Source organism: Cynara cardunculus (assembly GCF_001531365.2).
Source record: "Cynara cardunculus var. scolymus isolate 2C chromosome LG 2, CcrdV1, whole genome shotgun sequence".
Classification (NCBI taxonomy): domain Eukaryota; kingdom Viridiplantae; phylum Streptophyta; class Magnoliopsida; order Asterales; family Asteraceae; genus Cynara; species Cynara cardunculus.
In genome coordinates this window covers 68,518,719-68,544,056 of record NC_037529.1, presented here as the reverse complement: position 1 = coordinate 68,544,056, position 25,338 = coordinate 68,518,719, and the positions used below count along the sequence as shown (strand labels likewise).

At 37.0% G+C, this 25,338-nt stretch overlaps 5 protein-coding genes across 10 annotated transcripts; 3 read left to right on the top strand and 2 right to left on the bottom strand.

Moving 5' to 3' along the window:
* Positions 1–202: 202 nt before the first annotated feature.
* On the top strand, positions 203–2,497 carry LOC112507187 (putative MO25-like protein At5g47540). Of its 2 annotated transcripts, XR_003068502.1 has the most exons (5): positions 203–444; positions 538–656; positions 1,301–1,375; positions 1,467–2,064; positions 2,464–2,497. XR_003068502.1 is itself a non-coding variant. In XM_025111638.1 (4 exons), exons 1-4 carry the CDS (start codon positions 250–252, stop codon positions 1,576–1,578), a joined length of 501 nt encoding a protein of 166 aa, XP_024967406.1. In that variant the 5' UTR covers positions 203–249; the 3' UTR covers positions 1,579–2,232. The 2 variants fall into 2 exon arrangements, 1 of the variants encoding a protein (XP_024967406.1); XM_025111638.1 differs by lacking the exon at positions 2,464–2,497 and having other exon boundaries at positions 1,467–2,232.
* An 869-nt stretch (positions 2,498–3,366) lies between these two features.
* Positions 3,367–6,012, bottom strand: LOC112507186 (40S ribosomal protein S8). Its single transcript, XM_025111637.1, has 5 exons — positions 5,900–6,012; positions 5,737–5,809; positions 4,742–5,075; positions 4,114–4,283; positions 3,367–3,641 (listed from the first exon to the last, which is right to left on the bottom strand). Exons 1-5 carry the CDS (start codon positions 5,901–5,903, stop codon positions 3,560–3,562), a joined length of 663 nt encoding a protein of 220 aa, XP_024967405.1. The 5' UTR covers positions 5,904–6,012; the 3' UTR covers positions 3,367–3,559.
* Positions 6,013–9,721: 3,709 nt separating this feature from the next.
* Positions 9,722–12,598, top strand: LOC112507156 (probable cytokinin riboside 5'-monophosphate phosphoribohydrolase LOGL10). Its single transcript, XM_025111598.1, has 4 exons — positions 9,722–9,992; positions 10,721–10,849; positions 11,607–11,791; positions 12,188–12,598. Exons 1-4 carry the CDS (start codon positions 9,768–9,770, stop codon positions 12,537–12,539), a joined length of 891 nt encoding a protein of 296 aa, XP_024967366.1. The 5' UTR covers positions 9,722–9,767; the 3' UTR covers positions 12,540–12,598.
* Positions 12,599–13,896: 1,298 nt separating this feature from the next.
* On the top strand, positions 13,897–20,354 carry LOC112507797. 5 transcript variants are annotated; one of them, XM_025112516.1, is made up of 9 exons: positions 13,897–13,960; positions 14,414–14,559; positions 14,655–14,819; positions 14,898–15,003; positions 15,874–16,056; positions 17,020–17,179; positions 18,351–18,661; positions 19,003–19,092; positions 20,017–20,354. In XM_025112516.1, exons 2-9 carry the CDS (start codon positions 14,545–14,547, stop codon positions 20,082–20,084), a joined length of 1,098 nt encoding a protein of 365 aa, XP_024968284.1. In that variant the 5' UTR covers positions 13,897–13,960; positions 14,414–14,544; the 3' UTR covers positions 20,085–20,354. The 5 variants fall into 5 exon arrangements, with proteins under 5 accessions (XP_024968284.1, XP_024968283.1, XP_024968282.1 ...); XM_025112515.1 differs by having other exon boundaries at positions 14,646–14,819; XM_025112514.1 differs by having other exon boundaries at positions 14,643–14,819.
* Positions 20,355–21,837: 1,483 nt separating this feature from the next.
* On the bottom strand, positions 21,838–24,109 carry LOC112506369 (leucine-rich repeat receptor-like protein kinase PXC1). Its single transcript, XM_025110375.1, has 2 exons — positions 23,410–24,109; positions 21,838–22,454 (listed from the first exon to the last, which is right to left on the bottom strand). The coding sequence occupies exons 1-2, from the start codon at positions 24,107–24,109 to the stop codon at positions 21,838–21,840; spliced, it is 1,317 nt and encodes a 438-aa protein (XP_024966143.1).
* Between the last annotated feature and the right edge of the window lie 1,229 nt (positions 24,110–25,338).

Genomic DNA, 25,338 nt, shown 5'->3' with positions numbered 1-25,338 from the left:
AGAAGGTTTTTGTTTAGGAGAGGTTTTTCATAGATGGAAGGAGAGTGTTATCTTATTGGGCGGAGCGGGATTTGGAAAAAAACTTGGCTTTCTGCATGAAACTCCCTCCTAAAGCTTATTGAACAAGTCATTTTCTATGTTATTAAGCCACTAACAAACAATCATGTATAGCTGACAAAATAAGATAAGAGTCTCGTTAAGTTCATTAAGCTGCTAACAAAATAAGCTATGTCATATATGACGTTCTAAATGGTTCTTAAGAGCATTTTGTCTTATGTTCAGATGACAGAGTTGAGCTCACTAGTTAGGGAGTTAAAGTTGATTCTTTATGGTGATGATGACTCCGAGCCTTCTGAAGAAGCTTGTGCCCAATTGACTCAAGAGTTCTTTAAGGAAGACACATTCCGTCTCCTTGTGATCTTTCTTCCAAAGTTGAACTTAGAGGTCGGTATTTTAACCATTTTCAACAACTACTACTACGAACGACTACATAAATTTTGTAATTTCACTACAATCTGTGGTTTATTTCTTTCATAGACCCGTAAAGATGCCACACAAGTTGTTGCAAGTTTGCAGAGGCAACCCCTACCATCACGCTTCGAGGCTTCAAGATATTTGGAGGCTAATCTAGATCTTGTGGACATTCTGATATCTGGGTAAGGGTTGGTTGATTGGTTTTCCATTAAGTCCTATATGGATGAAGCCATTTGGTGTGGATTAATCTGCCTATATAGATCGGGAGGGTTTCTTCATAGATAGAATGAGTGTGTTATTTAATTGGGAAGGTTAGGTTTGGAAAAAAACTTCGCTTTCTGCATAAAGCTCCTCCTAGAAGCTTACTGAATAAGCCACTTTCTATATCATGAAGCTGCTACCAAACAGTCATGCATAGCTGACCAAATAAGTTGGGCGTTCTATTAAGCTCATTAAGCTGCTAACAAACAAGATCTAAGTCCTTTATTGATAAAGTTGTTTGTGTAGATTAATCTGCCTGTATAGATGGGGATGATTTTTGTTTGGGAGGATTTTTTTCATAGATGGAAGGAGCATGTTTTCTAATTTGGAGGGGAAAGTTTGGAAGAAGTTTGGCTTTCTGCATAAAGCTCCCCCTAAAAGCTTAATGAATAAGCCACAAGCTATATAATGAAGCCACTACCAGACAGTCATGTATAATTGACCGAATAAGCTGTGAGTCTCATTAAGCTCATTAAGCTGCTAGCAAACAGGCCCAGGTCTCATATTTTTGTGTTCTTCTAAGATGGTGTCGGTTATAACTTTACAACTTACAATATTCTAACAGATACGAGGATCCTCAATTAGCTCTCCATTATGGTAGGATGTTAAAGGAGTGCCTACGTCATCAAATCGTTGCAGGGTAAGCACAAAACTGTTAAGAGGTGAATTGACATGACAATAGCTTAACTGTACTATGTGCATATATCAAATTGGATTTAACCGCTTTACAGTTACATATTGGAACCAAGTCAACAGAGGAAGTTCTTCGATTACATACAACATCCAAGCTTCGATATTGCTGCAGATGCTGCAGATACATTCAAGGTTAGAAATTTTTTGTAGTTTTATGTTTTCAAGTTGTATTGAAGAAGATGACTGCATTCTGATTGTCTTTTTTGATCAAATTCTTATAGGACCTTTTGACTAGGCATAAGTCTACTGTATCTGAATCTCTGTCCACAAACTATTGTTGGGTAGACAACCCTTTTATTTCTTCTTTATCATTATGTTAAGGATTTTTATGTTGGTCTCTATGGAAACGCTTGGATAAGATGTTGATCCATGCTTTTTTGCTAGTTTTTTACTGAATTTAACCAAAGGCTACTGAAATCTGCAAACTATATCACCAGAAGACAAGCTGTTAAGGTATGATAATTTGTAACTAGAAATATATTGTCGTTAACATTGGGATGTTGATATTCAAATGTTGGTTGTTGCCTTTCGTTACAGTTATTGGGATGCATATTGCTCGACCGTTCGAATTCTTATGTTATGACACGCTACGTCAACTCAAAAGACAACCTTATAATTCTGATGAATCTTCTAAGGGTATGGCAGAGGTTTTTTAACATTTTTTATTTAGTCGTTAGGCCTTGAATCCCGGTAATTGTGTACTTGGTACTGAAAGGTGAGTTTGGTACACTAAACAGAACAGAACATAGGTCATTGTTCCATGTTTAATCTTTTATTTTGGTTTATATCTTTTATTTTGTTTGGGTCATTTTAATCGTCTTGACGATAACTTTCTAATGATATAAAAGATATAAACCACTCATTAGGGGTAAATTGGTCATTTTATCCATTATGCCCTGTCAAGTTTTGTCTTACCGCACGCTGAACAGTTGTTTTGTCATGTTCTGTCCTGGCCTATCTTACCTGTCTAGATACCAAACGCACCCTAAAAGTTGATATCAAACTGGAAATTGTTGGTGAATTTTGTGGATGCAGGATCCAAGTAGGAGCATCCAAATAGATGCTTTTCATGTGTTTAAGGTATTTTCAAGGATCATATATCGACCTATCTACATACATTATATGTTTTTCTCTTGCTTTTGGTTACTGAAGTTTTCTTACTATATTTGGCAGCTTTTTGTAGCAAATAAAAACAAGCCTCCTGAAATAGTAAGCATACTCATTACAAATAGAAGCAAGCTCCTACGATTACTTGGTGCCTTCGTCTATACAGGTAGTGTACTTAGGGGCTGTTTGGTTGGTTTCCTGTTAAGTTCCATATGGATAAAACTGTCATTGTCGATTAATCTGTCTGTATAGATTGAGAAGGTTTTTGTTTGGGTCCGTTTTTTCATAGATGGAATGAGCTTTTTTTTAATTGGGAAGGGCAGGTTCGGAAAAAAATGGCTTTCTGCATAAAGCTCCCCCTAGAAGCTCACTGAATAAGCCACTTTCTATATCATTAGCCACTACCAAACAGTCATGTATAGTTGACCGAATAAGCTACGAGTCCCATTAAGCTGCTAACAAACAGGGCCTTAAGCTTCTATTCTTCCTTTTCTAAGTTCATTCTGAAATTTGAATGTTATTCTTTTATGTTGTTTGTAGACGATGAAGTGTTCGAGACAGACAAAGACCAGGTGGTGTCTGAACTCACTGTATTAGAGCTTGAAGGCTAATGAGACACATAATTTATTTAGTTGTTTGAACTGCATCAATGGGTACCAACAAGTTCATCCACAGCTTAGGTGACACCTTCTTGATTTGCACATAGGAATGATCACATATAGTTGTAATGAACATTTGAATATGACCCAATTGAAAAGACATTCCATGACTGCTATGTGTTCTGTACCAATTCCCAGTGGTAACTGGTCATAAATTTGTGCAAATAGAATCGACCCATGTGAATAAATTATATTATTGCTAGTATTTAATCGATGTAATAAAGATCATATATATAATCTCATCGACATTTATAAAAGTCAACTCTAACTAACAAAGCTTCTACAAAAAGAACAATTCCATGCCTTCAATTAAGTAAGAAAGAAAACATACGATCATAACTTGAAAATCAGGATGACATATTGGTTTAAGCGGCACCAGCACTCTTTCCTTTCTTCTTCTGCAGCTTCTTCATGTAGAACTCGAGCTCTTTTCCCTCCAAGATGTATCTGCCAAAGTTTCCGTACAGGTTCGAAATAATGACCAAGAAAAGCAGTGTCCAACAAAAAAAATCATAATCACAAGAAAAAGAGCCATCCAACTATGCACCCCATATCAACCTTGGGCTTATTGATAAAAATAATGTACTTCTCTATATCAGGCTTATTTTTTTATACGACATATCCAAGACCTGATAGACAATTTAAACATCTCATTCATGATCTCCAAAGTGACATTTGTTCCTCTTCATACAATCCTAAGTTGTTCCAGTAACCCTAAACTAAAAAGAGCTGCCAATTCTTTAAGTGACTGTATGCATCCCGAAATGTTAACGTGTGGACAAGAGATGAATAGGTTGACATCCAATAATACATATTACGCAAAAAACAATGTAAAACCCAATACGTCTTCAAAGAAAAGAATTAGCACATCACATACTCAAATATGGATAGAAAACAAACACTAGATCAGAGCACATACCCGTCAGCACGACCACACTGGCCAGGACGTGATGAGATTGCTGCTAAGAGACGACCACCAGAAAACTGTTCTTCGACATGTGGATCAAGTTTGCGTTCTTCTTGACGCTTCTCTAGTTTCCTTGCAACGTGATTGCTCTTTTTGGTCTCCTCAGTAGCACCCTCTACTTCCTAAGAGTCGATCAAAAGGCAGATAAAAGGTGAAACAAACATCATTAACATTGGAGATTATTTTAATCGAACTATTTTAAAACACGATGATATTTAATAAATCCAAATGTACTTTCTTTTGAATTTATGAAAGAGCAAATTTAGGAACTTTTTGGACAGATTTCTAGTTAAGCAACTTTATCCTGTTAAAGGTAATGACATAAGGCTCTTCATGTAACAACACCCAGTGCTGACTGGTGGGATTGACTTTGGAACAACAAAAGAATGTGACCATCAAATGAGGGAATTAGAACACTCAATGTTATACAACAATTATCAAATTCCTTATTGCAAAATAATGACAGGGAGATGGTTGCAAGTTGCAACCAAGTACGTGAAAAATCTATTGATTAGACATAGACATCCAGAAAAGAAAATAAATATAACATTAAAAACCAAATACATAAACAAGAACTTACCTCTCCCTCTTTTTTGGCAGCAGTGGTGGCTTTCTTCTTCCTACCAATATCAACTCCATAATGCTGAAGATACCACTGCTTAAACGGCGCAGCATCAACCTGAACAATAGCACTCTTCACTAAAGTTTGGGTCCTAACCAACTCATTATTTGATGCATTATAAACCACATCCAAGATACGTGTCTTCCTTGTCACAGCCTCACTTCCCCAGGAGTAATTTCCTGTATCCAACCTTAACGCACGCCACTTCACATTACCACCTCGAACCCTCACCCTTCGAACAGTCTTGTTGCTGGATATCTTGGTGTTGGCAGGCTGCCTTCCAAGCTCATACCTTGAAAATAATTAAAGTATCAGGCACACTCCAAAACAGAAGTATATAGACAACATAATACAATACTGTATCTTCAAACAAGCACCCTGGGGTAAATGCTTAAATAGGCTGGGAGGTATAAATTCAAATTGAACTTGATTCGAACAAACGGATATCATGTCTAAAACTGATTTGCTTCGTCATCATGCACTTCATTTCAAAGAAAAGAAACCGAGTAATTTTGCTTTTCCAACTAAAACTAACAAACAGCATGTAGAGGGTTGTAATAACTTGAAACAAGAGCAATGCCAGCAGAATTTCATTTATATAGTTCATTGATCCACGCCACCAAATAACGAAACTAAGAAATCGTGAAAAGGCAAATATCATGTCTCAATAAATGAAAACAAATAGAGCAAACGTGGATCAATTGCTAAAACCCTAAGAAATCTAACAATAACAATAATAGACTAAGGATCCAATGGGAAAAATGATACCAATGGGAAAAATGATACCAATGGGTGAAACAAACAAATTAAGTATTCATTACAAAAGCAAAATGAACCAGTCAACCAGACGCAATGATCACAGAGCACCATGAAATCGACATAACAATAAGAAAAGCGCAACGAAAAACGAAAATGCAAGTAAATAAAACTAGATATAAAGGGAAGAGTTTTACTTTCGCTTCTTTCTCCAGGCCTTCTTCTTGCCACCAGTGGCGCGTCTCTTGTGCATGGAATCCCGAGATATACCTGTAAAAAACACGAACCATCATCAGAAGATGAAGACGATGAATCAATCGATCGATCGAATCGGAAAAATAGTTGCAAAGTGAAATGTACCCATGTTTGCAGATGACGGAGGATACTCTAGGGTTTATGGTGCGCCACCAAAACACAACCTCCCAATGGACGGAAGGAAACTAGGGTTTCGACTTAAAAAGATGAGAGCAACCAAAAGAAAAGGTTATTTACGAATTTTACCATCTACTTTCACCCTTGAAACGTATTTCATTTTTTATTATTAACATGGATATAAAACCCGTTGTGCGAGCTCACTAATCTTAAGATGACCACCTGTTTGCAGGTAGTATGAAGTCATCGTATTTGAACCTTCATGGACGCAAGAGGATTTTTATTTCTCCTTAAATTTGGAACTGAGACTTCCCGACACTTTTGACATTTTGAGTTGAAACTCAAACCAATCAGGCACTACTTTTGTGGTTTACATTTTTGGTTCATGTAACTACAATCGCCATTACCATCTTCGTCCCACATTGGCGTCAATTAGAATGAAAGACGATGGATAAGCTTTTGAGAACATAACATTAACACTTACATGTCGTCAGAACATGACGTTAACACTTACATGTCGTTAGGACCAAAGACGATGGATATAAAAGAAAATAGAAACAAGAGTAAATTACGTTTTTCGTCCCTATGGTTTGTTGAAAATTGTTATTTTCATCCCTGTAATTTTGAAAGTGTGATATTCTTCCTCATGGTTTTACGATTTATTGGTGTTTTCGTCTTTATGATTTAAAATTTATTGCCATTTTTCTCCTTGTCGTATATATTCATTGCTATGTTAGCCCCTCATCCTCAAATGTAGAAGCTAGTCTTAAGAACGAAAATAACAACGAATTGCAAATCATAAGAATGAAAACCGTAATTTTAAAACCATTAGAACAAAATCCGTAATTTTTCACAAACTGTAAGAATGAAAAACGTAATTTACTCTAAAAACAATAGTAGACTAATTTTTTTGTCTCTGTGGTTTACACCAACCTCCGAAAGTAGTCCATATACTTTAATAACTACAACTATCGTACATATTATTTATATTCTGCTTTGAAATTGGTCTGTGTCACTAACTCTACTATCTTTCTAAAAACAAGGGCATTTTAGTCTTTTCATATATTTCTTTTATTTCGTGTTCATAAATTAATAAATATTATATATACATAATATAAATTTTGTCAATAAATAATTTCGTAAGACCAAAGTCGGCCCTCAACCATCGTCGACGTACATCTCCGACAGCCACCGTCTCCCCTCTCCCCTTCCATCACAGGTCCCAAACATACATATACACACAACGTGGTCTTCCTCGACAGCACCCTCCACTACACAACATGCATACATACACCACGCATACTGCACACATCATTCTCTTTTCACCTTCGCGAAATAAAACCTTCACAACATCGAAATAAAAGCAATTGTAATGGCATTCAACTCAGGGGGTGTTTGGTTCACATAATGGAATTTGATGGAATTGGAATCCATCAAAGGAATTTGACTTTGAAGGAATTGGAATGGAATTTGACCATGCATTTGGTTGGTAGGAATTGGAATGAAATCTCTCAATAGAATTGGAACAATCGACTTTGTTTGGACCATCCCACATATCGCCCCACCCACACCCTACCAACCACCATGTCACTAATGTCGTCATCACAGCTATCACCCTTCCCCAACCCCTACCCAACTCCGCCCCCACCACTCCTGCCCCTGCCCCACAATAGGTGGGGTTGTTGGGGGTAGGCGGGGTGAGGTGAGGCATTGGGGATGAGCCAGTGGGTGGCAGGTGAAGACTATAGTGGTAGGATGGTGGTTAGTAGTGGGTTGGAGTAGGGTGGGGGTGGATGGGGTAGGTGGCGGGGTGGTAGATGTGACGATGATAGTGGATGGGTATAACGACGACAATAATGGCATGGTGGTTAGTGGTGGGGTGGAGTAGGGTGGGGTGGGGATGTGCAGGGATGTGCAGTGAGTGACATGGTCGTAGCAGGGATGTGCAGTGAGTGACATGGTCGTAGCAGGGATGTGCAGTGAGTGACATGGTCGTAGCAGGGATGTGCAGTGAGTGACCGGGGCCCGGGGTGGGTGGGTGTGATGACAACAGTAATGGCATGGTGGTTAGTGGTGGGGTAGGGTGGGTGGCGGTGACAGTAGTGGTGTGGTGGTGGTAGTGGGGGTTAGGGGTGGGGCATCACAAACAGTAATAGCATGGTCGTTGCGGGTGTTGATGGAATTCAATTCCTTCCATTATGCTAAGGAATGATGAATTCCTTAACTTGTGGAATTCATTGGAATTTGAAGGATTCCACCCATTTCAAGAAATGAACCAAACAAAGAAATTGGAATTTGGTTAAAAAAATTATCATTCCAATTCCATAAAATTCCTTTGAACTCCGCGAACCAAACGGCCCCTTAGTTTCTAGATTTTACTTCAGTAAGAGATTCTTAAGTTGTACTAAAACTCTACTTTTGATGCCTTGGCTTGCAAATCATAGTTATGGTTCAAAGAGACCATGGAAGGGGTGGAGACGAGGACAAAGAAGGTACATAAAGGTGGTGGATGGAGGTGGTGTCGATCATATGTGAGGGTGGGGTTGGTTATAGGAGAGGGTGGTGGCTGGAGGTAAGGGATGGTCACGGGTGAAGGTGGTGGTCGAAGGTTGAAGATGTCCACAGGTGATTTATCACGTTGGTAAGGGGAGTTAGGAGAGGGAGAGACGGGCAGGGTGGGTTGGTTGGTTGGTCGGTGTGTGAGACAAAAAAGAAAGGAAAAAAGACGAAAGTACTTATTCCTTAGTTGAGTATTTTAACGGTGTTAAGTTCAAGGGATGACTTTCAAAACAAAATCTAAACAGTATGGAGGATAATTGTAGTTTATTGAAGTCTATGACCACTTTTGGATATTGATGTAAACCAGATGGACCAAAATTGTAGTTTACTCCTAAGGCATTGTTTGACAAACATAAAATATGCATATAATCTATACTGAATTCATCGGCAACCCTGTCGAGCATACAACCTAAGCAAGAGATGAATTCAGTATAAATTATATGCATGTACCATTCAGAATAATGTGATTGCTGGATATGCATCTGTCTCTGTATTATCTGGTGCTTATTTTTTAAATAATTCATTTGATTACACATAAACTATCCTATTGAAGTAGCATGTGAAGAACTTTTAACATTTTTTCCAATTAAGAAGTAAATATAACAATTCTAAAATTGTTTATTTAAGTTAATTAACAATTAAAGTTATACTTATTTTATTTCATAAATAATTAAAATACGCTAAATAATTCTAACAAATTATTTACTTTTAATTATTAATCATATTTATAAAAAAATATTTATTAATTATGACATGCGAAGTCGATCAATTTTATTGTTATTCATATTATATGTAATGGTGATTTAAAATCATTGATTAATGTAGATTTTTTTCTCAAATTTGTTTTAACAAATTCAAAATTCATAGCATATATAATAATCAATTTTAATTTTTTTTAATTAACATATTATATTATTTAACATCTTTTTATTGTTTTGTTTGTATAGTTAACATATTATATTATTACAAATTTATTCGAATTATATTATAATCGACTAGTTTTTTAAGATACCATTTTAGATCATTTTACATGATTATAAATTAATTTTTACTATACATAATTTGTTTATCAACTATCAACTAATTTATCATGAATCAGTTAGTTTATCAATTAGTTTACCAAACATAACCTAAAAACAGTAAAGATAGTACGGATTTCGAGAAAATGATTGATAATTCTTTAAAGTTTCAAAATAAACCAAAGGGATGTTCTTTTTATAATGATGATTCGAGGATTGGACAATTGGTATTGGTGGTGGAACCAAGATTATCGATTTATAGCACATTTCCCCGAAAAATGGGGTTTTCTGCTGCAACTTCTTCTTTAGGTCTTCATAATTCGCAATGGAACTTCAACTCGCAGTGCCACCGTCAAAGGGTTTTCAAGATTCTTGCTTTCAACTCCAAATCCACACACCAGAGTCCGATTACACCTCAAATTTCAAACCCCATTAAAACACTTAGGGCTTCATCTTCCAAGATCGAATCTATCCAACTCGACGAAAGAACTAGCTCCAATGAGGTACCCCTCCACCCTTTTGGTTTCACCATTTTGATGTTTTCATTGATGGGTATTGGGTGTTGGGTGGGTGCTGTGCCATCATCTTTATGTCCATATTGACATCAATTTGAGGAAAGAAGAAACTGTTTGTATTTGAGCTGTTTTTTGGTTTTGTTTGAATTTACAATCACCTGCCTTTGCCAAGGCCTATCTATGTGATTTCTTGCTGATCAATTATTATTACATTTGATCGTATATATAATACGTTTCATGTATCTTGGATTAGCGTTTATGATGTTTCCCCTGTGTTGGTGATTTTCGTGAAATCTGCGGTTCATTTTATGTATTTGGATTCATCAGAGAGTATGGGGTTGGTAGTTAAGCTATATCACGGGCTAGGAGGTGTGAAGTGCACACTCTGTAAACTAACTAGAACTTGGGATCGGTTGATGGTGCCATATGGCTGGGGTCAAGGGGGCGGCTCGCCTGGCGGGGTCCAAGGGGTGGCGCCCCTGGTGGCGAGTCCTTAGAAGAAGCTTTCAAGTATGAGGAGCTTCTGGCTCTATGAAGAGCTCTGCCTTTGAAGTACTTTTGAGTTGCCTTATGATTCATCGTAAATGGCTTTGACACCATCAATGTCATTGTTATCCGTGGTTATATTATGTTGAAACGATGAGTTACAGTTCGGCTCTCCCATTTACATTATTTGGAATCGTTATTCATCAATTGCTTATATTGTCAACATGAAGGTGAAGAAAGAGATAGAAATGTGCTACGAGCTAATACGTAGACTCGGAAGGGGAGTTGTGTACTTGGGTTCTTCAAGGATGGGTCCGGGACACGATCATTACATCCAAACACAAGAATTAGCGAGAGAGGCAAGTGATTCCACATTGTTGCTTCCTTTGCTAGTTTCCAAAAAGCCCCATTTTCAGTTTTTAGTGCTCTAAGGGTGCGTTTGGTACACAAGACATAACAGAACACAGATCACTGTTCCATGTTTGGCAGGGCTTTTATGTTATGCTTTTGTGTGTTACAAACATTGACAAAGTGGAACAGGCATGTTCCACCCCTACCCCATGGAACAAGATGAAACAAATCTATATTTTACCAATATAACCTTAAAATAAAACCTATTTTTCTTCTAAAATATCAAATACGTCTCCCTCTTTACGTTTTATTTATTCTCTAAATTTTATTTATTTTATGTTTTTTAAACTTTCACTTTACTGTTCCCACGGTTTTTTTATTTTGGTTAATTTATTAAATATTATTAATAAAAAATAATATATAGAAGGTATAAAATAAAAATTGGAAACTACATAAGCTTTTCATTTTGGTGTCATTTTAATCGTTTTGACGAAAAATTTCCAATGATATATTTTGTTATGAGATTTATATTTATTTTATTATAATTTAATAAATTACATAAACTAAGTAAAGTATATAACATATATAAACAACTCGTCAGGGGTAACGTGGTCATTTTATTTGTCCAGTTCTGTCTTACCAAATGCTGAAAATCTGTCATGTTCTGTCTTGTCCTGTATCGATGCCAAACACACCCTAAAGAGTCAGTAGCGTCATCTTTAAACACATATCCCAAAGACTTGATCTTTTTCGATTTTCTTAAAGGTGGCACACCTCTTGGAGTGTACTTCATGGTCAGGGGCTGGACCAGGGCTCATGGATGCTGCCACTCAAGGTGCTCTTGAAGCAGGAAAACCAGTTGGTGGGTTCAAGATCGGCAAAGAAGCTGGCGAATGGGCAGCAACCAATTTTCATCCATATCTTCCTTCCGAAACTTATCTTACATGCAGGTAGATTCTGATTTCTGGTTATATTACTCATTTCTATCCACAGTAACTACCAATACGCAACAATTGTGGCCACAGAGTTTATCATGGCTGATTGTTTGCGGTCATAATTTGCCGAATTAGTCCAACATAGCTTGGGACACCCTTTCAAAAAAAAAACTTCCAATTCACAACCACAAGGGTTGTGGCGTAGTGGTTGAGTCCCATGGGGATGTGGTGGAATATCCCATCTGCCTTGGGTTGCGTCCACAACAATTGTGGCCACCGAGTTTATCAGAGTTGATATCTTATGGTCACAATTTGCTGGGATTAGTTTGGGCATAGCCTTGGACACCCTTTCCCTGGAAAAGGAACTACCAATTCACATCATTTGATTAGATGGGGTTTTGTAAAATGTAGGTTTTTTTCTGCAAGAAAGCATGGATTAGTGGATGCCGCAGTTAGAAGTAGTAATCGGGAGAAGACGGCTGTGATAGCACTGCCAGGAGGGATCGGGACACTAGACGAAGCTTTTGAGATTCTTGCGTTGATCCAGTTAGAGAGAATAGGTTCAGCGCTCCCGGTTCCGTTTATTCTAATGAACTACAATTCTTTCTATTCAAAGCTTTTAGAGTTTCTGGATGTATGTGAAGATTGGGGGACTGTCTCCAAGGGAGAGATTTCATCACTTTGGAAAGTATGTAACAGTAACTCTGAAGCACTGGGGTATCTTGCAGATTTTTATGATCTTGCTCCTGCTAAACGAAAGTGAGGGGCTGTTTGTTTGGTTTTTCATCAAGTCTTATATGCATAAAGTTGTCTACGTGGATTAATCTATCTGTACATGTTTTGGAAGATTTTTGGTTGGACGGTTTTTTCATAGATATGTATGAACGTGTTCTTTTAACCGGAGGGTAGGTTCGGAAAAAAACTTGACTTTCTGCATAAATCTCTCTTAAAAACGTATTGAATAAGCCGGATTTGTGAAGTGATTGATGTTGATTCTTGTGCAGGTGTTGGAAGATGTGAACTCATTCTTTCTTGATCCACCAACTAAAATGGAAAGATGTTGGAATTTAAAGAAAAAGTAAAAGTAAGAGATAAAGCTTTATGCTTCCAAATTCTATAAAGAATCAAACTTGAATGGAAAGACCAACAATCTTCTTAATTAATTAATTAATTAATTAAAACATTTACATATAATCATATTATGTGTTTTAAAATGGTTTCAAGATCATGTATGCAGTGATGTATCCAGGATATTGATGAACGGGTTTACCTTTAAGGTGGATCAAAGGCTCGTAAAATCGTCTGATGTGTTTTTAGCCGAATTTCACCGTTTCGAGAGATTTTAAATTTTTTTGTTGATTTTAAGTGGTTTTTTTCGGTTTTTAGTTTATTTTAAGGAATTATTTTTGTTGATTTCTAGCAAAAATTTTCAATCTTGTGGTTGATTTTTCTTATATTTTCTGAAATCGTGGAACACATTTCAAAGTTTAGCGAGTGCATCTTTCATACAAAAAAAAAAAATCTACTTTCGAAAATAAGTTGAGCAGGTACGCAAGACCCTGCTTGGGGCTTAATAGGTCCCTACATGGATGCTATCTCCGAGCATGTTTGTTAGGAGCTTAATGAACTTGATGGGATTCACAGCTCATTTAGTCAACTATGCATGACTATTCGGTATTGATTTCATGATATAGAAAATAACTTATTTAGTAGACTTGTAGTTTGAGCTTTATGCAGGAAGCCATATTTTTCTCTCTCCAAAAAAACTTCCCAAACCATACAAAATTCTTTTATCCAAACTCAACAAAAACCAACCAAACAACCCCTTCATCTCCTCCTGTGAACTGTTTTCAAAAGTAAAAATGGTGAATTGGTGATCATATATGGATTTGATTCAATTTTTTTTATTAACCTAAATATCCAATCTGTTATGCGAACAGACTAATTCCAGGACGATCACCTGCTTTACGGATAGTCCAGAGTCACCGTATTTAAACCACCGTGACCGTAAAGGGATTTGATTCAAGTTTAAATACATAATTCACAAAATACCCCCTCAACCATCTCAATTATTACCATCTACTCCCTATATATACATATATATGTTGATGATATTTTTTAACATCTGAAAGCGCCTCCAACACCTCACACCGGCGATCTATTCTCCGGCATAGCCCACTACAGGTTCTCATCACCTTCCTCAGTTATCTCTCTTTTTGCTTCCTTTCATGTAGGCATCTTTACACCATGCTCTTTCTTCTGTTTCTACCACGATTTCTATCTCTCAGATCCAGCATCTTCGAATTCAGCAGAATGATTTCTTGATTATAAACCCATCAAGATTTTGCGATTTCTTTCTTATATTTTACTCTACTTCCATTCTTTCCAGAAAAAAAGGAAGTCTTGCTTTTCTACTAAACCAGTAACATGGGTTTTCAAAACTATTGGCGACCACATTAAACCCTATAAACCATAATAGAAATAGACTAGAATAGAGTTTGGTGTAGAAATGTTCAACTATAGTTTGAAATTTCTGGATTTTAACTACAAATCAATGCACATCTCTTCTTTTGGCAAGAGGGTGGTTTGCTATTGCTATTTGGAGGACTAAAATGTCTTCAATTTCTCGTCTTCCAGGTTAAATTTGTCGAACCCACTTCTATTTCTACTTCTTTTAGAACAAAAAGTTGATTTTTATAAAGAAGGTGGCTTGGGGGATACAACAAGATTTGGGTTTGTGGAGATGTGTCGGTTAGAATTTAACTGAGATGAAGAACAATCAGGTTTTCACAATTCCATCTGTTTTCTGTAACCCTAAAGGAGCAATTGTTTGTACTAATTGATGTAGTCAGTAACTATATATAAGAAGGCCATGCAGGAGTCCAAGAACATTCCAGAAATACAGCCCTTGACCACCCAAGTTTCACACGAGTCTCAAAGTGACCAGCTTAATAATGCAACAGAGGCTCCTGTTCCTGACTCTGGTTCAGCCTCCATTTCGAGCAATGACAACAGAAAAGTTTCGCGCGAGGATATTGAACTTGTAAGGATATTGTTACTTATAGGATTATAAAGCCAATTTGGATTATGCTGATCTTGATTTTATTCTTTAATCTTGTAGGTCCAGAACTTGATAGAACGTTGTTTGCAGCTGTACATGAACAGAGACGAGGTGGTGAAAACGTTACTAAATCGTGCGAGGATTGATCCTGGTTTCACAACTTTAGGTACATAACTTTGTAGCTCTTGACGTTATTACTATTGCGCTCTTTTACCAGTGTGATATTAGATCCGAACTTTCTAAACTAATTAGATTGTTCTAGGCGTAGGGGCTGTTCGGATGGTTTTCCATCAAGTCCTTAATGGACAAAGTTGTCTATGTGGAGTAATCTGTCTGTATAGATTGGGATGGTTTTTGTTCGGTAGGGTTTTTTCATAGATAGAAGGAGCGTGTGCTTTTAATTAAGATAGGCAAGTTCAGAAAAAAAAAACTTGGCTTTCTTCATAAAGCTCCTCCTAGAAGCTTACTGAAAAAGCCACTTTCTATATCATTAAGCCACTACCTAACAGTCATATATAGTTGACCGAATAAGCTGTGAATCCTATTAAGCTCTCATTAAGGGGCTATTTGGTTGGTTTTTTATAAAGTCCTATATGGATAAAACTGTCCGCGTGGATTACTCTGTCTGTATAGATTGGGAAGATTTGTGTTTGGGAGGGTTTTTTCACAGATGGAATGAGCGTATGTTTTAATCTGGAGGGATAGATTTGGAGAAAAACTTGGCTTTCTGCATAAAGCTCCCCCTATAAGCTTATTGAATAAGCCACTTTCTATATCATGAAGGCATTACCAATGTATAACTGACTGAATAAGTTCCGAGTCCCATTAAGCTTATTAAGCTGCTAACAAAAAGGCCCTTGCTCAATAGACAGTAATCCCTGCGTCTTTAGATTAATACCTTCCTATGTTTCTTGATTTTTTTGTTCGTTATAATGGATTGTTACCCACCTATAAAGCCGTTGTTTGTAATGCATCATCAAAGATAACGACGGAAGCATATTATAAGTACGATTCAATATTTACTTTTGGAAGACAGTTTGGCAGAAATTGGAAGAAGAAAATGCAGACTTTTTCAGAGCTTATTACATACGGCTGAAACTGAAAAAGCAGATTATCATGTTCAACCATTTACTTGAACATCAATACCATCTTATGAAGTATCCGGTTCATCCAAAGCTTCCTCTTGCTCCCATACAAAATGGCATCCATCCCATGCCAGGTAAAATCTTACTTAGAAATGTTAATTACTCGTTGAATTCTAAACATCATTTCACAAACTCTTGAACCAATTCTTTATTTTCTCGTTCAGTGCCACCGAAGCGTGTGGCACTACCATTTATGTTTGCAACTATTGTATTGTGGATTCATATACAAACTCTTGATAGATCTTGTAAATTGACTATTTGGGTGCGTTTGGTATCCAGACATGATAGGACAGAACAGGCTGGCCAACGTTTGGTAAGACAAAAACTAGATAGGACAAAACATATAAAATGACTAGTTTACCCCTAACGAGTTGTATATATATAAAATATATTTGTTTAAGTTATGTAATTTATTAAATTATAATAAAATAAATGTCTTTTATAACAAAATATATCATTAGAAAGTTTTCATCAAGACGATTAAAATGACACCAACATAAAAAGTTTATGTAGTTTCAAATCTTCATCTTATACCTTTTCTACATTAGTTTGTTATTATTAATATTTAATAAATTAGACAAATTAACCAAAACATATAAACCATATAATAATAATATTTTGAGGGTAATGAAATGAGTTTAAAAAGCATAAAATAAAATAAATAAAATTTAAAAAATTATTAAAATGTAAAGAGGGAGGCGTATTTGACGTTTTAGAAGAGAATTAGGTTTTATTTTGAGGTTACATTGGTAAAATATAGGTATGTTCCACCTTCTTCCATGTGATGGAGGTGGAACACGCCTGTTCCACTTTGTTCCATTCTGTTTCACATAAAAGTCTGTCAAACATGGAACAATGATCCATGTTCTGTTCTGTCATGTCCAGTGTACCAAATGCACCCTTTATGTTGTTAAGTTGTCTCCCCTTCAAGCATTCTTAAGCATATTGCCTCTTGGATGATAAGCTGACAGAGTTAAGACTAATAGCATCTTAAAATTGCCATCATTATTTATTCAATTCCGTTCCTTGCAGTGCAGTTAACAATTTACCAATGGGATACCCTGTTCTACCACAACCTTCGATGCCAAGTGCAGGTCAACCTCATATGAATGCCATGGGTATATCTACCTGTCATGTGGTCAACGGAGTGCCTGCTCCAAGTAACTTCCATCCGATGCGTATGAACTCTGGAAATGAGTGAGCCTTCCAATTAACTTTTTCTATATCATGTTCTCTCAAGTTATACAATCACAATAACTGTTTTTGGTTGGTTTTTGCGTGAAGTCCTGCATGGATAAAGTTGTCTGTGTGGATTAATTTGTCTGTATAGATTGGGAAGGTTTTTGTTTGGGAGGATTTTTTTCATAGATGGAACGAGCATGCTTTTCAATTGGGAAGGGCAGGTTTAGGAAAAACTTGGCTTTCTGCATAAAGCTCCCCCAGAAGGTTACTGAATAAGTCACTTTTTATATCATTAAGCCACTACCAAACCGTCATGTATACTTGGCCGAGTAAGCTGTGAGTTCCATTAAGTCCAGTAAGCTGCTAATAGACATGCCTTAACTTTGAAGAAAACTCTTTCTGTTTGTTTTTCTTTTTGGGTTTAGGACTAGATATATATAGTTACATACATGTAAAGATTTCTTGGAATAAAGGAGAATTGTACAATCTCCATGACTTCCATCACTTGTGCCGCTTCTAATACCCATCTTGGATACTTAGTATCTTGCAACTAGTGGTTGTTTGGTTGGTTTTCCACCAAGTCCTGTATATATAAAACTGTCTATGTGTATTAATTTGTCCGTATAGATTGGGAAGATTTTTGTTTGGGAGGTTTTTTTTCATATAGATGGAAGGAGCGCGTTTTTTAATTGTGAGGGGCAAATTTGGAAAAAACTTGACTTTCCTCATAAAGCTCCCCCTAGAAGCTTACTAAATGAGCCGTTTTCTATATCATTAAGCCACTACCAAACAGTCATGTATAATTGACCGAATAAGCTGTGAGTCATATTAAGCTCATTAACCTGCTAATAAACAAGCCACGTTTGGTTGGTTTTCTAGAAGTCCTATATGGATAAAGTTGCATGTGTGGATTAATCTGTCAATATAGATTGGAAGAGTTTTGTTTGGGAGGCCTTTTTCAAGATGAAAGGAGTATGTTTTTAATCGAGAGTGACAGGTTTGGAAAACACTTGGCTGTCTTCCTAAAGCTCCCCCCTAGAAGCTTATTGAATAAGCCACTTTCTATATCGTTAAGCCACTACCAAACAGTCATGTATAGCTGACCGAATAAGCTATGAGTCCCATTAAGCTCATTAAGCTGCTGACAAACAAGCCCTAAGTCTTGTTTCATTTGTTGTCCTTGCAGAAGTATGGGGATGGACAACAGTGCAGCTGATGTCACCCCTACTATTCCAACGAATGGGGCCATTTCACCCATATCAGATATGCCTATGAGTCCTACGTCAGTGGCGTCCAGCGGCCATTTCCCATTTACCACATCTGAAATATCGGGGATGGGAGTTGACACATCAGCTCTTGACACAGCTTTTACATCTGACGTGGCAAGTTCAGTAGGATTGCATCTGCCACCTGATAATGGAACTTCTAGACCGTTTGGTCATATTCCTTGGAATTTCAGCCTTTCAGATCTTACAGCCGACTTATCGAACTTGGGAGGTACATTGAATCTTTTTTTCAGCTCCACCATAATATACTTGTTTGCAAGATTTTCTTTTTGAACCACAAGGGTTGTGGCGTACTTGTAGAGGCCCTAGGGGATGTGGTGGAATATCCCATCTTGGTGGGGTTCAATTCCAGGCGTACACACAATTGTGACCACTGTGTTTATCAGGGCTGATTTCTTGCAGTCACAATTTGCCGGGATTAGTCTGGGCATAGCCCCGGACACCCTTCCAAAAAAAGTTTCTTTTTGTTTATAGATATGGTTCATATACCTTTTATGTGAAACACCAGTCAATCTTACTTCTTATCGGTATGTGTTACATCTTCTTTTTCAGATCTAGGAGCTCTTGGAAACTATCCTGGTTCCCCCTTTCTGCCATCCGATTCAGATATATTACTTGATTCCCCTGAGCAAGAGGACATTGGTAAGAACATTCTCGGGTTTTTGTGTTTTTTCTTAACTTCGTGCTACAAACCAAACTAAATGACCGTAGAATATCCCTCTCGGAAAGGTGAGGTCTGAGGGGGTGTGATAATGTAGACCCGTCCTCTACCCCAAGGGGTAGAACGATTGTTTCCGTGAATACTTATGGCTTGTGGAAAGTGTAAAAAGTAAATCAAACCAACCCAGTATATCCTACAAAATTTGAAGAATTTGAAAAAGGGAAAAGTAATCGAAATGATGAACTTGAGACCAAAAAGGAAGAAATCGAAATTTTACCGATATAACGTCAAAATAAAACCTAATTTTCTTCTAAAACATCAAATACGCCTTCTATTCATTCTTTAAATTTTACTTATTGTATTTTATGCTCATTAAACTTTCTCTTTACTGCCCTCAAAATATTATCTTTATATGGTTCCTATATTTTGATTAATTTATGTGATTTATTAAATATCAATAATAATAAAATAATACATAAAAGGTATAAAATAAAAATTAGAAACTATATGAACTTTTTTATTTTGGTGTCATCATAATCATCTTGCTGAAAACTTCATAATGATTTACATAATTAGTTAAAATACATAAACAACTCATTAGGGGTAAATTGGTTATTCTATCTGTTCTATCATGTCCAGTTCTGTCTTACCAAACGCTGAACAGTCATGTCCTGTCTTATCTGAATAGCAAATGCATCCTAGGAGAAATCTTAAGGTGTGAAAACCTTGGTGATAGCTTCACTTGAGGTGTGGAATGGATATAGGAGCTCATTCAGTCATAAGTTTGAGTTCCGAAACATACCCATGTTCGAATTTTGATAAAGTTCTTGATCGTGTGAGGGATGGTCCCTCGTTCTTGGAATATATAGAACGGTGGAATTAACACTTTCTGTCTTTATTTGCAGTGGAAGAGTTCTTTGCCGACTCTGTTCCTGGACCACCATGCTCCAATTCAGACGAAGAGAAATCCTAGTTTAAGGTTCGTAAACTGCATCTTTTTCGAGAAACTATTTGGGATAGTAACACGATGATGTACAAATAAAAAGTTAACAGAACCCGTTATTTTATTTTGTGAGAGAACTTAGTTGGATAGTGTATATCCGACACTAGAAATTAGGCAATGCTACTTTTGTCGTAGGTTTAGCTTATATCATGGGCTCTGAACGATCATTTCAGAAGCTCGATAATATTTATTATGGTTGAATCTTGTTATCGTAGCCGCAGCCTAATTGTTATTAGCTTCGAAAAGTGTAACCGTTACAAAAGAATGATCAAAATAAAATAAAGAAAACTAAGCTCTAAAGAAGAACTTGTTAGGCTGTCCTGTGTCCTACGTATGTGTAGTATATATTATCAAGAATTCTTGAACCAAAATTCCTTAAAGATATGCTGCGGTCGTATGCTATATATATAAAGGGTCAGGTTCAGGGGAAAACCACAAAAAAATGAAAAACCAAGGAACACCCTAATAATTATTCATTTGCATGGTATCCACTGTGCATACAAGTAATTTGTAAGCAATTTGTTCGGTATGCACATGTGCATGACATGCAAACGTGCATAAAAACCAAAAAACAACTGCAATTGTATGCACACGTGAATACTGTCCAAATGAACGATTACCAGAGTGTTCCTTACTTTTTCGTTTATTTGGGGGTTTTCCCCTGAACCTCCTCTCTCTCTCTCTCTCTCTCTCTCTATATATATATATATATATATATCAATAGTCTTCTGGTTCCTGTCAACCCTCTTTCTCCTAGCATTACCTTTAAGAAAATTCTATGCAGCAATGCCTGAAACAGATGGCCAATCTTACTGTGTATTCACTTACGAATATCTGATGACAGATAACTAAACACATATATTCAGCTTAGTGCCAGTTTGTTAGCAACTACATGAGCTTAATGGGACTAACAACTAATTCGGTCAATTATACATGATTGTATGGTAGTGGCTTAATAATATAGAAAGTGGCTTATTCAGTAAGCTTCTGGGGGAGCTTTATGGAGAAAGTCAAGTTTTTTCCGAACCTGTCACTCCCAATTAAAAAACACGCTCCTTAAATTTATGAAAAAACTTTCCCAATTTTATATAGACAGATTAATCCACACAAATAGCTTTATCCATCCAGGACTTAGAGGCCGTTTGGTTTGTTTTCTATTCAGTCATGTATGGATAAAGATATATGTGTGGATTAACCTGTCTAATATTGATTGAGAAGGTTTTTGTTATGAGAGTTTTTTCATAAATGGAAGGAACATGCATTTTTAAATGGGAGGGGCAAGTTTGTAAAAAAAAAAACTTGGCTTTCTACATAAAGCTCCCTCCAAGGAGCTTACTGAATAAGCTTATATGATTAAGCCACTACCAAACAGTCGTGTATAGCCGACTAAATAAGCTGCAAGTCCGATTAAGCTGCTAACAAACAAACCTTTGATGGAAAACCAACCAAACCTAAACTAAATGGAGACAACCATTTCCACTGTCAGCCAATGGACTCAACCGGTTATCCATTTTGACGCCAAAACCACCGATTAAAGTGCTACTTGCAAAATCTTGGTTGTTCGTCAATTGAGTAGAAAAACGGCTGTATAAAATGAATTGAGAGGTCCGGAATAGCTACTTTGGACAATTTCCGTTATTATTATTACTGGTACAAGAAAGTGCCAACACAGATACACTAATCTGGCTTCTCTATATACACATAAATCCTCTATAAACTCAACTCAATTCTCCTCGGCCACCGAATAAAGCGCATGACCATCTTGTGAACTCGACTCCACGGATGATGAACACGAAAAATCTTCTTGTGCGTTACAGACCTCCATAATCTTCTCCAAAACCTCACCAATCCCGGGCCGGTTCTCGGGAAAATGAGCCACGCATTTGAGGGAAACGTTCAAGAGAGGAAAAGCGTACATTCCAACCTTTGCAATCTCCTTATCGAACACCTCTCCGGTCCATTCTTCTCTCACCATCGCCTTCACCCATTTCGGAAGGTCTAAACCGCTCTTTTCGACTATCTTTCCTGTTAGTAGCTCTAATAGAATGACTCCGAAGCTGAACACGTCCCCTTGTTCAGATAGACATCTTTCTGGGGCTGTATAACCGTTATTGCTGAAGAGGCAAACGCTCTTGGGATCTAGGAAATTTGAGTACCCGTATTCACTTATTAATGCTTCGTGATTCTCGTCCAACAAAATGTTAGAAAGCTTGATATTTCCATGGGGAATCGTCTCCGAGCCTTCGAAGCTTCTGTATATGTGATCCAAACCCCTCGCGATACCAACGGCCATAGACAACCGGAGTTTCCATGGGAAATCCCTCTTCCCTTCAATATACCCTGCAATGTTCAAATGTCAAAATAAAAGAAAACCTTTCACATTTGGTGGATGTCTTGTTTGTGTATGATTCATCGATCACTGTAACAAAATCGGCTTTATAAGGCGTCAAATATGTCTAGATGATGTCATAATGGACTGCTTTATAGGACTTAAGTTTATATGACCAAATAATTATGTGTCATACGTAAATGTATTACAATAGGATGTTATGATGTATTTGGACATCTTAACAAGTTCTTTAGGATACTTTTGAAATAAAGTGTCTGATTAGTTTTTTTATTCGACATCTTTAGAAATGTCTCTTTTTATAAGATAAACCTAAGTCCTATAAAACAGTCTATTTAAGCAAAATGTTGGTTACCGGCAATTTCGACCGACCCCACTCGAAACCTGGCCCCTAGGAGCAGAATGTGAGGAGGCATTTCAGAGCTGACTTGGTGGCTAAGGCTAGCGGAGGGGTTCAAGCCCTTCTACTACATGATTTGAACTTGAAACTGTTGTGTATTTGAGCAAAGTCGCTCCGCCTGTTTACTAACTGAGCTACACGCCTCAAGGCAGTAGTCTATTAGGATACTTACGACCTGCTTGTTAGCAGCTTAATGAGCTTAACGAGAGACAACTTATTCGGTGAGTTATAGATGACTGTTTGGTAGTGGCTTAATGATATAGAAAGTGGCTTATTCGGTAAGCTTTTAGGGAGGAGTTTTATGCAGAAAACCAAGTTTTTTTTCCAACCCCCCCGCCCTCCCATTTAAAGAAAAAAACTCCTTCCATCTATGAAAAAACCTTCCCGAAGAAAACCTTCTCAATCTATACAGACGGATTAATCCAAACAGACAACTTTAACCATACAAACTTAATGGAAAACCAACTAAACAGCCCCTTAGAAGACATATTTGACGTTCTATAGAACCGATTTTGGTGTAAAATGGTTAAGTTGTATAGAGGGCTTACTTTCCATCAGCGAGAGAAGGCTCCCTTTCTTCTGATACTTGTAAATCAGAAGCTTTTCGTCACCCTGACAACTATAAGCGACAAGCGGAATAATGTTCGGATGATTCAACTTCCCGACCATTGTCATTGTACGATCAAAGTCATCATACGATTCCTGCAATTTCTTCAATCTCTTGACAGCATAAACACCATTGTTGTTAAGCTGAACCTTATAAAGACTGCTGCAATAGTTCTGGTTTTGCATATCAGCTCCAGCATCAAGAAGGTTTTCCAGCTTAAATTGTTCCTCTTCCCTCACAAAGAAAACCAGCCCAGATTGTCTTCCGACCTCCTGCTCCTGCTCCTGCTGCTGCTTTACTTCCTTCACCGGAGAATCAATTTTAGGGGAAGAGCCGCCAACGGTACTGGTTTTGACCGCCTTCTTTTCTTCCTTCAATGATCTTGTGATCCTTACATTCACCACATAAGCGAGCATGCCGAGTAACGCCAAGAAAAGACCAAGCTCCGACCACAAAACAGAATGATTCGTTCCTGGTTTGTTCACATGTGAATCGGTATCCTCCGGAGAAACCTCACCGTTCGGTGATGGAGCAGCAGCAGCATCGCGGGCTAGACCGGTTCTAGCGTCGACATTGAGAGATAGAGCTAAAACTGCGACGCAGAACAAGAGAATCGGGTGAAGATCTCTTCTAACGTTCATAATGTCGTAGATGGAAACTGAAGGTTTGTTGAATTGAAATCTGTGGATGATGATTTGTGATGGAAATGGTTGGATGAAGACAAATTGAAGAGCTTTAGAGTTTCAGAAGGCTGAAGAACAAGAATCAAGAAATCTTGGAGATAAACGATGGATTGATGAGGTTTGAGTTGGGGTTTTGCATTGGTTTTTGAGATGAGAATTAGAAGTAAACAATGACAGTTATATAAGGATACGTCGGCATTATCGAGGAAAACAACCTAACAAAACTACTCCTAAGATTTAACAATTCATGATATATACATACATACATATAYACTTGGGATTATGTGAGAACAAGAGTTTTTCGTGAGACCCGTAAGATCAATTCTCAACCCTTGGATTAGATCTACAATCTCAACATTCATAATCACAAAATTGCCACAAGACTTTTCAATAATTACAAAATTGTCACCGTACAACTTTAGACCATTAGATCATTAGCTTATAAAGTTTTATGAACCTATGCATATTTAACAATATTCAATCATTCATCTTTTGAAAAAAATTGTTTTATGGGTTTTATGCACATGCGCAAAGGTAATTTATTTTATCATTCATTTTTTGAATCCATTTGCATGCATCCATTTAGTACGGTAAATACGATGAATCATCCATTAATCCACTACCAAACAATCTAGTAATAGCCGACCGAATAAGCTGCGAGTCTCATTAAGCTCATTAAGTTGCTAACAAACCGACCCTTGCATTCTGTAATCGTTATTTGATTTGAGCTCCTTGTCTGTGGAGATCTAGTTCAAGAACTCTTAAATAAAAACATGCAAGTTGGTGCGGTGAAATTTATCAGTGAATTCCAAAAAACAGATGAATTTTCACCAGTTGATCTCTTTGACGAGCGTAAATTAATGTCTCTGATGATTGTGGAAATAAAGGCTTAATTAAGAGTCTAAATATGAATAAAAAAAACATAAAGGGAGATGTATGAATGATATACATTTTTTGGTCCCTTATTTTTGCTGATTTTAACAGCATTATGAAGGATTTCAATGGAATTTGAAGGAATTGGAATGATCAATTCTGATGACCATATTTTATTCAGTTGGTATATCTATGGAATGGAATTGAATTCCACACATTCCACCATTCATGGATTTGGTCATTTGATCACAATTGAGAAGGAATTCAATTCCATTCCATCAAATTTTCTTAAAAAGACAAAATTATTCCCACAT

Excerpts from the sequence above, each read along its gene's own strand:
- LOC112507187 (XM_025111638.1), top strand. The coding sequence starts at position 250 with ATGGTTCTTAAGAGCATTTTGTCTTATGTTCAGATGACAGAGTTGAGC. Across the intron at positions 657-1,300 it reads GTGGACATTCTGATATCTGG|ATACGAGGATCCTCAATTAG; the intron begins GTAAGGGTTGGT and ends ATATTCTAACAG. Across the intron at positions 1,376-1,466 it reads CGTCATCAAATCGTTGCAGG|TTACATATTGGAACCAAGTC; the intron begins GTAAGCACAAAA and ends ACCGCTTTACAG.
- LOC112507186 (XM_025111637.1), bottom strand. Across the intron at positions 4,284-4,741 it reads CTGCCAAAAAAGAGGGAGAG|GAAGTAGAGGGTGCTACTGA; the intron begins GTAAGTTCTTGT and ends ATCGACTCTTAG. Across the intron at positions 3,642-4,113 it reads CAGTGTGGTCGTGCTGACGG|ATACATCTTGGAGGGAAAAG; the intron begins GTATGTGCTCTG and ends AAACTTTGGCAG.
- LOC112507156 (XM_025111598.1), top strand. The coding sequence starts at position 9,768 with ATGGGGTTTTCTGCTGCAACTTCTTCTTTAGGTCTTCATAATTCGCAA. Across the intron at positions 9,993-10,720 it reads AAAGAACTAGCTCCAATGAG|GTGAAGAAAGAGATAGAAAT; the intron begins GTACCCCTCCAC and ends GTCAACATGAAG. Across the intron at positions 10,850-11,606 it reads CACAAGAATTAGCGAGAGAG|GTGGCACACCTCTTGGAGTG; the intron begins GCAAGTGATTCC and ends ATTTTCTTAAAG.
- LOC112507797 (XM_025112512.1), top strand. Across the intron at positions 17,180-18,350 it reads CGTATGAACTCTGGAAATGA|AAGTATGGGGATGGACAACA; the intron begins GTGAGCCTTCCA and ends TTGTCCTTGCAG. Across the intron at positions 19,093-20,016 it reads CCCTGAGCAAGAGGACATTG|TGGAAGAGTTCTTTGCCGAC; the intron begins GTAAGAACATTC and ends CTTTATTTGCAG.
- LOC112506369 (XM_025110375.1), bottom strand. The coding sequence starts at position 24,109 with ATGAACGTTAGAAGAGATCTTCACCCGATTCTCTTGTTCTGCGTCGCA. Across the intron at positions 22,455-23,409 it reads CCTTCTCTCGCTGATGGAAA|GGTATATTGAAGGGAAGAGG; the intron begins GTAAGCCCTCTA and ends TGAACATTGCAG.